This window comes from Neopelma chrysocephalum, unplaced genomic scaffold (assembly GCF_003984885.1).
Source record: "Neopelma chrysocephalum unplaced genomic scaffold, ASM398488v2 Primary Assembly neopelma1_100, whole genome shotgun sequence".
NCBI classification, from domain to species: domain Eukaryota; kingdom Metazoa; phylum Chordata; class Aves; order Passeriformes; family Pipridae; genus Neopelma; species Neopelma chrysocephalum.
In genome coordinates this window covers 2665499-2678825 of record NW_020897763.1, presented here as the reverse complement: position 1 = coordinate 2678825, position 13327 = coordinate 2665499, and the positions used below count along the sequence as shown (strand labels likewise).

The 13327-nt window shown below is 50.1% G+C and overlaps 1 protein-coding gene across 1 annotated transcript in view; it reads right to left on the bottom strand.

Moving 5' to 3' along the window:
- Positions 1-13327, bottom strand: part of DSTYK (dual serine/threonine and tyrosine protein kinase) — a 36263-nt gene that overhangs the window by 11264 nt on the left and 11672 nt on the right. The window contains exons 2-3 of the mRNA XM_027695042.1: positions 7024-7409; positions 203-854 (exon numbers count right to left, since the gene is read on the bottom strand). Of these exons, the coding sequence (XP_027550843.1) occupies positions 203-854; positions 7024-7409 (1038 nt within the window). The remainder of the gene's footprint in view (positions 1-202; positions 855-7023; positions 7410-13327) is intronic.

Genomic DNA, 13327 nt, shown 5'->3' with positions numbered 1-13327 from the left:
ACCACCAACTCTCCACTCCCACCACCAACTCTCCACTCCCACCACCATCTCCATTCCCACCCACCATCTCCATCCCCATCCCCACCACCCTCTCCATTCCCCCCAGCTCTCCATTCCCCCCAGCTCTCCATTCCCCCCAGCTCTCCATGCCCACCACCATCTCCATGCCCACCACCATCTCCACTCCCCCCGGTGCAGCTACCTTTGAACTCCATGTTGGCCGCGTCCTCCAGCAGCTCCTCCTTCATGTTGCCCAGAGTCTCCACGATCATGTCCTTCATCTCCTCCTGCTTGCGGTTGGCGATGCCCATGAGGGACTCGTAGAGCTCGTTCTCCTTCCTGCGGGTGTACTCCAGCCTCTTGGGCGTGATCTGCAGGTCCCTCTGCATGTCGAAGGCCTGGTTGATGAAGATGTTGAGGCAGCGACAGTGCAGCTCGTTCAGGCTCGTGGCCGCCTCCACCAAGTGCTTCTGCAGCACCTGCCTGGAGAAGGTGCTCAGCAGCCTCAGCTTCTCCAGCTGCTCCACCAACATGCTCTGGGTGCTGGTGTCCCCACAGCTGCAGTGGTTGGAGCTCAGGTACTGCAGGTCCAGCAGTTGGCAGTGCAGGGAGGATTTCTCACTGTCTGTTTTTTTGGGGGAGATCAGCTCCCCGCCGGCCTCGGGCACGCGGAAGAAGAAAATGGGCAGGGAGAACTTCTCCTTGATGGTTCTCAGCTCGCTCTGGTCCGAGGGGGAGAGCTGGGCCTCGCTGATGGCGAAGGTCACCACGGGCAGCACCTGGTTCACGAACTCCCCCAGGGTGTCCTCGGCCGGCTGGAAGCCCCGGCACGGAGCCACCACCACGTCCACCTCCTGAGGGCAAACACAGACACGGCTGGGCAGGTCCCAACGTGCCAAAATGCAGCAGAACCAAAACCAGAACCATTCAAATCCCTTGAAGGAGTTCTGGGGTCTCACACACAGCATCACCTGCAAGGCTGATCCCACAGGGATGCACCCACACAGGGGTCTGTGTCCACCGACTCCAAATTTCTTATTCTGTGCCAAGAACCTTTGAGTTTTAGCCCAGTTTAGAAGAAAACTTCCAAAAAGTATCCCAGGCAAGTGCTGTCATAGAGTAGCTGGAGCAGGGATGCACCCACACATGGAGCAGTGCCCACTGACTCCACATTTCTTATTCTGTACCAAGAACCTTTGAGTTTATTCTCAACTTCCAACAAGTGTCCCAGTATCACAGGATAACTGGAATTCTTCAGCTTATACCTGTCCCATTTTGCATCAGCCTCTCCTGCTGATGTTTCCCAGACATCCCTGCTGCCAGATTCCCAGGAGCAGGAAGCACTACAACAACTCACTACTGCCAAGAAAAAAGCAGCACAACAATCTGAGTTTCCAGCCAGGAGAACAGATGGCTGTGACAGGCTTGGTTATGACTGTCTTTAAATCCAACCAAAAGCTAAAAGATGGATTTTGTTTGGTTATTTTCTTATTGCACAGTTGCACTGCTGTGAGACAGCACTTCTTACCAACCCTACTGGGAAGGGCCAGTTTGAAACCTGCTTCCTTCCCTTCCAAGGAAGATGAGAGTCCCCTTTGGATGTGCAAGATCAGTGTTAGAATTCCACACATCACTGCTAAAATAAGGAAAGAAAGGCTTTGAACTGAAGAGATAATTTAAAGTATCATCTTTGGCTCATAACAGAGGGTGATAATTAACAATCCTTCAGTCATTTTTCTTGACCAGGTCTCCTGATCACCCTCAGAGCTCTCAGGAAGCCACTCCTGCCCCCAAACCTGGCTGGAGCACAGGAGCTGAGCAGAAGGGGATGTGCAGGGCTGCAACATCCCCCAGGAGCTGACTCACAGCAGCCACTGTAAACAAAGGAGGAAGCCAGAGCTGTCTCCAGGAGACAGGGAAAAAACCAACACACACCCCCCCAACACCCCGAGCAACTGGTCCTGCTGCTGCCACAGGAACCTTTTCCAAAGAGGAAACATTCCTTGCCCACCCTTTGGTTGGTTTCCCCTCCCCTCAGTGTCCTAGAGATGTTGGAGCATCATCTCTGCAGCTCCATCCTGCTGAGCATCAATAAGGGGAAAACCTCTGACCCACGGGGGATTCCCAAAATTTTGCAGCTGGTTCTCCCGAGGTCAGGCTGCTGTAAACACTCCTCCACGGAGCTGGGAGCATCCAGCTGCTGTCAAGGAACTCCAGCCCTGTTTTCCTGCACTTTATAAAACACCAAAGCTTCCCACTTGGCCACCTGGACGTCAGGAAGGCAAATATTGGAGTTAAAGCCCTGCCACTTCCGAGGGGCTGCAGGCACCAACCCAGGGAATAAAAATGAAAAAAACCAAGGATCCAGGAGATCTTGACCTGCAATGAGACAAGTGGAGTCTCTGCTGAATGTGCCAGTTTACTAAACCAACAGATAATTCCTAATTTCCAAGGCACTCCAAAGCATTTCTTTGCTCCATCCCAAGAGGGCCTTGTCCTATTTTTCCCAGGCAGTTTAATCACTGTTTGCTCAGTGAACTGAGGGGTTGAAAACCAACCCAATTTAGTCCCTTTTTTTACCCAAACTCCTCCTGTGACTGAAGGCCAGTCTTTTCCTGCACCAATTGGATACTTTGCCTTCCAAGAACAGCCTGTGACTCACTGAAGTCTGACAGTCACTGCATTTATTACACATGGGAGCTCATTTCATGCCTCCCTATTAATCTGAGGAACGTTTATACCCCCAGATCTTACTTAGAATCTTTTTTTTTGTGTTTGTTTTACACACACTTCCCCCACCCAATTTTTCTGAAGTCTTGCCAGTTTATCCTGTTTCCATGGGGATCTGAGGCACCAGCAACAGAGAGAATCCCGTGGAAGAGAAGTGATCGACACCAAACTCTGCTGTCCTGGACACAACTTGGATTTTAACCCCAGTTTGGGAGGGAAATTCCATTTTAATTTTGCTGGAAGGGACCAAAAAAACCCTCTGAGGTGCCCACAGCCCCCAGCCTGAGGAGCAACTCTCTTCCCTGACCACAAAAAAACAGAAATCAAAAAACAAGAAACAGAACAGGTTTCACGTGGCTGGAAGAATAATTTCACACTCCTGGCACTTTTAGCATCTCCTACTCCCAGTTATTCCAGTAAAAAGGGGGAGATGGAGACAACTTCAAGTGTTGGATGCTAGTTTGTGGCAGGACACGCTAAAGCACATCCCAAAATAACCTGGAATGAAGAACACCTCAGCCAACAGGATGTTTTTCTGTATTAACACTACAACACTGCATTTATTCCTTTAAAAACACTCCTTTATATTCCTATAAGCTTAAATGTGTTTGGATATATAGATTAAAAACACTCTCAGGAAGGAGATCAGAGCACATTCCTCCAAGTTTTAAGCGAGGATGGCCATAAATTATCCCCCAGCAGGTATTTAAGCACATCCTTTGCCTCTAATTCCTGTGCCCTGACTCACTGCTGCAGCACCTGAGGCAACACAATAAACCCAAATTAACCCAATTCTTACCCTCCATTCATTTCCCAACTCTGTCAGAGCAGATGAACAGTTTTCTTTCCCTACAAACCCCGCAGCCCAAGGTTGCAAGTCCCACATAACAAAGAGAAAAAGCAGGAAAAGGGAATTTTTAAGCCCATCCAGAGGGAAAACCAACCCTTCAGGGGAGCCCATTTCAGCTCCCAGGCACAACTGATAAGATTTAGGGAAAGAGCCAACTGTTTGCTCCCACTGTAAATCTAATAATCTGTCTGGCTAAATGGATTATTCCCCATGACCCACATGAATTCCTGTGCACAGAGATCCCCAAGGAATAGAGCAGCTTTGCCAACCAAGGGGTTTTTTTCCAGCCCTGATATCTGATGTTTAAAAATAACTTTTAAAGTTCACCTACCCAGTGGCACAAGGTTCTCACAGCAGCCATTCCATGTAAATGAAATTTTTTGGCTCCTTCCTCACCCCTTCTTCTGTGAGACAGGTTTGGATTGAGGCACAGAAAATCAAGGATGGTGCCAGCCTGGATATGAGGCTGTAGAAAAAATCCCTCAGGGTGCTCCAGTGGCAGCTTGATATTAAAACCAGGAATATTCTACACTTCTATTTGATTTACCTCCAAATAAAAAAATAGTTTCATTTATTTGGATATTGTTAACTTCCAAATAATTTAGTGGTTAATATTCAAATAATAACAAAGTGTTTAAATGTGTCAAATTGGAGGTTATGAAATACAAAAAAACCCAGATGAAAATATAGGGATTTCAGGGAACAAATGGGGTAAAATTCAGATTGATTTCCCTCTCCCTCTGTCCAAAAATACACTGAGCTCCTCCAAGTTACTTGGGCAAACCTAAATCCTTAAGATCAGTAACCTAAATCCTTAAGATCAGTACTGAATATCCTGTTAACACCCTGGATGTGACTGTAATTAGAGTCAGAGTTTTGTTCCACAAGTGAAGAAAAAGCAGAAGTTCCTTCAGAGCTGTTCTGCAGACACGAAATTTTGGAGAGTGTCCAGAAACCTCCCCCATCGTGGCTCTGGATACAAATTCCACTGGTTCCAGAAGTCCTGGCCATGACAGGCAGGTATTTACTCAAACTTCACTGCTTGGCCTGTGCTGAGCAGAGCTGGAGAACTCCCAGGAGTTAGAAAAGTGGGATAAAACAGGTCTGAGGAGGAGGCCAAACTCTGGGATTTACCAGGAATTTCCCAGGAAGTTGGAAGTCCCCCAGCCCATCACCTGGACAATTAATCAGGATCTCCTATCAAGCCTTTAAAAAATTGTTTGCCCTTGAATTGCCATCAGGAATCCTTTGAATCCATCTGAGGCTGATTCACCCTCCCTCATCCTTCCACTGGAAGAGCTTTTTTATTCCACCAACCCTTTTCAATTTGATCTGAGTCGCTGTTTTCATCTAAATGTCCTAAATATAACTGAGGGCAGACAGAGGGAGCTTTGTCCCTGCCAGGAGGAGCTGAGGGAGGGCTGCACCCTGCAGAGCTGGCCCGTGCAAAAAACCTAAGCCAGGGCAAAGAAAGGGACAGCTGAGGACCCTTTTATGCCCCAGCAAGGCAAGAGTTTGGAGACACAAGATCCAGAACAGGCATTTCTCCTTTGCAGCACCACTTTTCCAGTACTCCAAGAGGCTCCAAGAGAGCTGGAGAGGGACTTTTCACAAGGGCAAGGGGGAATGGCCTAAAGCTGAAGGAGGGAAGGTTTAGATGGGATGTTGGGAAGGAATTGTTCCCTGGGAGGGTGGGGAGGCCCTGGCACAGGTTGCCCAGAGAAGTGTCCAAGGCCAGGTTGGATGGGGCTTGGATCAACCTGGGCTAGTGGAAGGTGTCCCTGCTCATGGCAAGGGGTGGGACTGGATGAGCTTTAAAGTCCCTTCCAACTCAAACCATTCCATGATTTTAGGATTCTGCCAAGCACAACGCTCCAGAATTATTTATACTGCAATAACAAAGGCTCAGCACATTCATTAAATGCAATGAAAAGGTTGAGGAAGCTGTGAAACACAACCCTGCCAGATATTTGTAAGCACCAAACCACAACCCTCCAGAACAGGAACAGATTTTACGAACAAGTGAAAGCAAAGTCACAAAGCAAGAGACGACCAGTGTTAGGACCAGCACTGGGATCAACTCCCACCTTCCTGCTCTGAACACCTGCAGCTTCCAGGGACAGCACAGAGATGCAAAAAGCCTCTCCTTTCCCAGAGGGAGCCAGGGTGGAATGAAGAAGCTTTGTGCTGACAATGAGCTCTTCAGGATAGATATAAAGTCCATACCCTTGTCTGACAGCTGCTGGCTGCCAGGAGACAGCAAAGCCAACTCTGAACAACCCTGGAACTCCAAGACACTTGGGATATTGGGAAGAAATTGTTCCCTGTGAGAGTGGAGAGGCCCTGGCACAGGTTGCCCAGGGAAGCTGTGGCTGCCCCATCCCTGGAAGTGTCCAAGGCCAGGTTGGACAGGGCTTGGATCAACCTTGGATCTACCAAGACACTTGGAGTTCCAGGCTTGGCTCCTGAGAGGGATGGAAGCACGACAGAGGAACAACAATGCCAAGAGTCAAAGGTTGGACTCGATCTCAGAGGTCTTTTCCAATCTGTCTGATTCTGTGACTCAACACTGAAACAAAAGCACATCAGCACAGACAGGGATGTCCAGTTAAAGCCCTGACACCAAACTCCAGCTTCTCTTTAATTAGGGGAACCCCTCTGCCTGAGAGGTGGCACCATTTCATAGAATCACAGAATCAGCTGGGTTGGAAGGGACCTCCCAGATTATCAAGTCCAACCCTTGATCCAACCCCGCTGTGGTTCCCAGCCCATGGCACTGATGCCACATCCAGTCTCAGCTTAAAAACCTCCAGGGATGGAGAATCCACCACTTCCCTGGGCAGCCCATTCCAATGGCTGATCACCCTCTCTGCAAAGAAATTCTTTATAATCTCCAACCTAAACCTCCCCTGGCACAGTTGAAGACCCTGAGCCCTCTTGTCTTGCTGAGAGTTGCCTGGGAAAAGAGACCAACCCCCACCTGGCTCCCCCCTCCTGTCAGGGAGTTGGAGAGAGTGAGGAGGTCTCCCCTGAGCCTCCTCTTCTCCAGGCTGAACAGCCCCAGCTCCCTCAGCCTCTCCTCACAGCACTTGTGCTCCAGTCCCTTCCCCAGCCTTGTTGCTCTTCTCTGGACCTGCTCCAGCCCCTCAATGTCCTTCCTGAGCTGAGGGGCCCAGAACTGGCCACAGCACTCCAGGGGTGGCCTCACCAGCGCTGAGTCCAGGGGAAGAATCACTTCCTTGGACCTGTTGGCCACACTGTTCCTGAGCCAGGCCAGGATCCATTGGCCTTCTTGGCCACCTGGGCACACTCTGGCTCACGTTCAGCTTCTTGTCAATCCAAACTCCCAGGTCCCTCTCTGCCTGGCTGTTTGCTCCATCAGGGACTGTAAATCCCCCTGGGATGGGGCAGGGACACCAAGGGACACCGAGGCACCCCCTTACCTTGAGCAGCGAGTAGGGCAGCATGACCTCCAGCTCGGCGATGCGGTGGGCAGGGTCCTCGGGGTCCCCCTGGATCTCCAGGTCCTCCTCAGGGATGGTGTCCCAGTGCCCCCTGTGTGCTGCCAGCACGTGCACCAGCTCGTACTGCTGGGGCAGGGCCAGGCTCACCCGGGTCTGGCTGCCGTGCGTGAAGCGGATCCGCCGCCTCTTGCAGTTCTCCTCGTTGCTGATCTTGGTGGTGGGCAGCAGCTTCTCCCCCAGCAGGATGTTGAGCAGCTGGCACTTGGCACTGCAGTTCTGGCCCAGGATGAGCAGGCAGGGGTGCCAGCTCACGGAGCGCTGGAGATGCTCCTCCTCGTGCCGGGGGAAGGAGATGAAGTTCTGCCCTGGAATCGGGGACAGGCTGAGTTAGAGAGGTGAGGTTTGTCCCTCCAACCCCCTTCTGAGCCAGCTGAAGGCAAAAGCTCGGGCATTGCTGTCCCACAGAGCTCCAGGAATCCGCCCCTGCGCCCTGGAATCCGTGGCAGTGACTCAGCATTCCTGCTGCACCACCAGCAGGTTCATTCCCACAAAGCCACTGGAGCAGTTTGTCCCTGTTCTCCCCAGCACGTGGCACAGGGTGGGATTTTGGGGTGTCCTGCACGGGAGGACCATCCCACAGGGATGATCCTTGTGGGTCCCTTCCAGCTCAGGATATTCCATGATTCTATTCCACTGGAAAGAGCCCACACAGAGCTCTTCAGCAGGTTAGTGGGAGACTCGTGGAAGGCCCAAAAAGTCAAGATAAAACAGCTGTCAAGGTCAAAACAAAGGTTTAATCCTGTCTGGGGCTGGAACAGTGTTTCCCCTTGATCAGGAGCTCCAGGAGGCCCAGTGGGTCACTAAGGCCAACTCTTCCCATATTTTTATGGCTTGGCTGTACAGAACATTCCTGTCCCATATCAGAAATAAATTCAGTCAGCTCTGAATCAGTGACAGTTCCACCCACACTTCAAAACATCAGATCCTTCACATCTACCAAATCCCAAGAGTGCCACTGCACAAGCCTGTTGACCAAAATCTAGGAATATTGATGTTAAAGCAGCAAACCCTCTGTCCTGGCCTCGGGGAAAGGCATCCCTGCAAAATTGCCTCTGTACATCAAGCAGACAAGACCAAGGTTGCTGAGGCACAGCAGGAGAAGGAACAGCCTCTGCCAGCAATTCCCTACAACAAACAGTCACAGCACCTCCAGAAAGTGCCCCACTCCCAGCAGCCTGGGCAGGGAAGACACTCTGCCAAGAGCCAGAAGGTTCTGGAGCAGCCCCAAAACACAACAACAGCTTCACTGCCTGGAGGCACCAAGAGCAAACACCTTCCCTGACCTGTCCAGCTGAACCAAACAGGCCCAGTTGGACAGATTGTCATTTTAAGGACAGCACTTGAGCTGCAAAAGGAAGTTACTCAACATCTGTATCTCCTCCAGAGCAGGACTCCCTGTAATCACCCTCCTTACTCATCTGCCAGCACCAACTGCAGCATCATGGACTAAGAATTCCAAGCTCAGAGGGATGGAACAACTCCCTGCACTAATTCAGGACTGGGTTTAGCTTCTCTATTCTTTCACAAGTCCTAAACAGAGCTTTGCCCACGCTCAGCCTGAGCAGCTTTTGTGTTCCCTGATGCACAGCAATGGAATAACTCTGGGAGAACAAAAAAACAGGGATACAAACAAATCCCTCGTGCTGCACTTCAGGAACACAAAACAGCTGGTGCTGCACCACAGCCAGGGCTGGGTCATGGTCCAGACCTGGAGGCACCAAGAATGAAATGGCAAATGGAGGCACCAGGCCCCAAAACCTGCCAGATTTTAGATTTGACGCCAATTTCAAACCACCCCCTGATAAGGGGCAAACTGGCAAGAGCAGCAGCTTAAAGAGAGAATTAACTACAACACAGCAACTGGGGTTTGACAGGGAAGGTCCTGTTTCACCAGGGCTATTAAAATTCTTCTAATGAGTCATGTTCTGGCAGCCAAAATCGTTTCAGCATCTCCAAGCCCCAGGAAAACAAGATACTCCCATGTACCAAGATACTCCTCAACACTACAAACCAAATTAAAGAGAGCATAAAACACATTCTGCTCCTCACTGACACCACTCCATCCCTCTGGTTTAATTAAAATCAGGCCAGTTTGGAGCAGCACCACATGTAGTTCTTTGTGTCTCAGACTAGTTTTAAGGCTTCTTTAACATCCTGCCTAAAATCTACTTTTCCTTCAAATCTTCCATCTGAAAATAGACTGTTGGAGGAGTTTTTCCCACCCCAACACTGAGGTGGCTCAGCAAACCCCTCTCCTGCAGTTCTGCCCTGCAAAACCCTGACTGCTGACCCCCAAAAGCCAAGTTTGGGAAAGGCTAAGAGAGAAATCACTCCCTGAAGTGGGACTGGCTCTTCTAACTGTTCCTTAAACAAGCCTTTCAAGATCCACAGCCTGACAGAGCAGCCACATCAAGTGACCAAAGGGCCAAAGCTGCCCAGGAGCTCACACAAGATAAGGATCTGCAAAAACCCACAAATAGCACATTTCAGCCTTCATCTACAAGATAAAGAATTTCTTTGATCTGGGAACATTTCTTGAACCTTCTGCTGAGATTCAGACTCGCCCTTCAGCTACCAAAGCATGAAAAAAGGCAATTCAGGAAGGGTTGCACAGGCACAGCCTTCTCTGCAGAGGCTTTTGAAGAGCAGAGAGGAGGCAGAGCTGCCTCTCCCCACCTCAGGCAGGCTCTGGGCTTTGTGGGCACTTAATGAGAGAAAATGATTGAAATACAGCAGCTTAACCGAAATTATTGAGGCCCAGCATGGATATATAAATAGAATTGCAGACTGGTTTGGCTGGGAAGGGATCCTAAAGATTATATTCCACCCCCTGCCATGGGCAGGGACACCTTCCACTAGCCCAGGTTGATCCAAGCCCCATCCAACCTGGCCTTGGACACTTCCAGGGATCCAGGGGCAGCCACAGCTTCTCTGGGCAACCTGTGCCAGGGCCTCCCCACCCTCCCAGGGAACAATTCCTTCCCAATATCCCATCTAAACCTTCCCTCCTTCAGCTTTAGGCCATTCCCTGTCTCTCCATGCCCTTGTGAAAAGTCCCTCTCCAGCTCTCTTGGAGCACTGGAAAACTGCTGTAAGTTCTCCCTGGAGCCTCCTCTTCCTTTTTCACACCCACAGCCTGTGATCAGCATTTATTCAACAAGTTCCTCCCAGCAGCAGCACCAGTGAAAAAGCCTCAAATTTACCATTATGTCACACCGAGATATCCCAAGCACGTGAAGCACAGACCTGGCACCAAACCCTGGATTTGGTTGTGTCTCAGCTCACCCAGAGCACCCTCAAGGCACCCAGGTCATGGCAGTGTCTTTAACCCTGTGTTTGTCCATCACTGGGCATTTTACAGCCACCTCAGGGTCCCAAACCTGAAGCAAACTGCACAGTGACAGGACTGGTTGGGGTTGGAGATCACCCAGTCCAACCCCCTGCCCAGGGAGGTGGCACAGGAACTCATCCAGGGGGGGTTGGAATGTCAGAGAGAGAGAGAGGGAGACTCCACACCCTCCCCGGGCAGCTGTTCCAGGGCTCTGCCACCTCCAGGGAAAGAAGTTCTGCCTCATGTTGAGGTGGAATTGTTGTGTTTTAGTTTGTGGCTGCTGCTCCTCACGCTGTCACTGGGCACCACTGAACAGATCTGGCACCATCCTGACACCCCTTGGAGATGTTGGTTTGGATCCTGCACTGCAGAGAGGATTATTGTTTAAATTCCTGAAGACACAGGGTACAAACACTCCTGAAGAACTCAAAAGGTGGTGCCACAAATCCCAACATGAACTCAGGTTGTGTTTTCCCAACACAAAGGAGGTTCAGAACCTGCTGCCTGGAGAGCTGCAGTGATATTCCTGCATGTCCAGGAGCAGCTCCTGTTCGTGACAGGACTCCTGCCAAGGACTGGAGCTGGTGGTACATCCTGGACCCATAAACTGCAATCACTGGGAGACATGTGATGAACACTTCAAACCCAGGGCTCGGGGGAGTCCTGGAGCGCGTGGATCCCGTGGGATGAAAGGAGGCCTGTCCAAGAACAAGGACGTCTCTCACCAAGGCTCAGCTCAAACCTCAGCCAAACACTTGGCAGGAGAGGCTGAGCTTGGATTTATGGAATCTATAGAAGCCCCAAGCATTGACTCATCCCTTTTCCAGGGATCCTCTGCCAGCATCACTTGTCTTTTCTGTTCCATTGCCAGTGCTACGTGAGGACAACCTAAACATGGCCAGAGCCTCTCACTGCAAATGCTGAGGGTTTGCAGAGAAATCCTCCCATTGCTGGGCTGCTGCTCATGATCTGTGATCAGCATTTATTCAACAAGTTCCTCCCAGCAGCAGCACCAGTAACAAAGCCTCAAATTTACCATCATGTCACACTGAGATATCCCAAGCACGTGAAGCACAGACCTGGCACCAAAGCCCGGATTTTGGCCACCACAAGACTTATGATGAGCACAGTTCTATCAACTGAAGTGTCCAGGGCCAGGTTGGACAAGGTTTGGAGCAACCTGGACCAGTGGAAGGTGTCCCTGCCCGTGGCAGGGGGTGGGATGGGATGAGCTTTAGGGTCCCTTCCAACCCAAACCATTTTGGGATTCCACGTGATCTCATCCCTATAAAACCCCCTTATTTATGGAGGCAGCAGAGCCCAGGGCTCTCCCCCAGCACACACCACTGCTGTGACACTCCAGCTGCTGCCCAAACCTCTGGGGATGCTGGAGATTTGGGGTTAGCTCAACCTGCAGAAATTCCTAAAATAAAAGAAATACCAAACCCCTCAGGTTCCTACATCAAAGAGCTCCAGTTACTGCAAGCACAGAACAAAGAAAACAACCCCAATTAGCAGAAAGCAGGGCTGAGGGACTTTTTCCTTGGTATCTTTACATATTTTAGTAAAACCTGCTGCCCAGTCCCTAAATCAGGGTTTGTTTTTCCAGTTATCAGCACCAAGAACCAAAAGCTGCCAGACCTGAAGCTGCAGGATCGTCCCAGCACTTGAACAAATCACTCTGAGATGCCAATTCATGCCAAGGCAGCCCCAGAGAACAGACAGGATTTTGTTGACTCCCTCAGAAAGGCAGACAGAGCAAACCAGACTTGCCTTTCCCTCATAAACAGTAGCTGGAAGGCAAATTATTCTTTCCCTTGGATTGAGTTCACTTCTCTTTACTCTGAGGAGTAAGTCCTGCTACTGCCACCACAGTTGGGTCTGTGACAGTCATTTATTGATGGGTTTTGCTGTCACCCTCCTGAGCAGAGGGGAAGGATGGAAAAGGATTATTTTCTCCCAGAAGTCCAGCCCAGGTTGACCCTGCTCACCCCAGCAGATACTCAGCCCTGGCTGTGGGCAGAGTAACCCAGGCTGGGCTTCAGCTGTTGATCCAGAGGCCACTTCCCTTTCCAGGCTGTTCCACAAGTTTTTCAGGTGCCTCAAAAGCAAACCCTTCACTTTGTTTGGTTTCCAGGACATCTGCATTTACTTTTCACAGTTTGTTTTCCACTCCAGCCCTGGGCAGCGTGTCCTGTCCACTCCACTCCTCTCCACTCCCCAGGTCCTTTGTGTTTCACAAAAAGGCTGCAGAACAATTTGGTCAGAATTCCTCTCACTTTGATACCACCTGAAGGGCAAAAAGGGGTTCTGAATTCAGTGAGAACTGGGCTCTTTAAACCCTCTGACACTTCAAAAACTCCCCATGTTACACAGGGGAAAAAACTTTCATTACCAGCCACTGCAATTCAGAGAACACCAGAAATGTCCAACACCATTAAACTGTACAGAAACAAGGAGCTCTTGTTATTATAAAGAAAATTAATATTATTATTAATATAATAAAGATTCTCCAACAACCACCTTGGGTTATTCAGGCATGAAGTTAATAAGTAATGCCAAAGCTCTGGGTTTTGGGCAAAGGCTTGTGACTTCCCAGAGCTTAAAAAAACTAATAATCATTAATTCACAGTTATTTTGCAGTTGTGCCCATTATTTTACCAAGTCTTGCTCCTCCTCATCCTCTTCCCACCACAACCTCCCACCCTCTAACCCAGAGCAGGTTTATTCACTTGATCCTTGTCCCACGTCACCAGTTTTGAAAATAAAACTTAAATCCATAGTTTGCAGAGCAGTAAGAGCCAGACAAGCTCTGCAGCCTGAAATCCTGGGCCAGGAGCCCAGAACCCTGAGCCAGGAGCCCAGAACCCTGAGCCAGGAGCCCAGAACCCC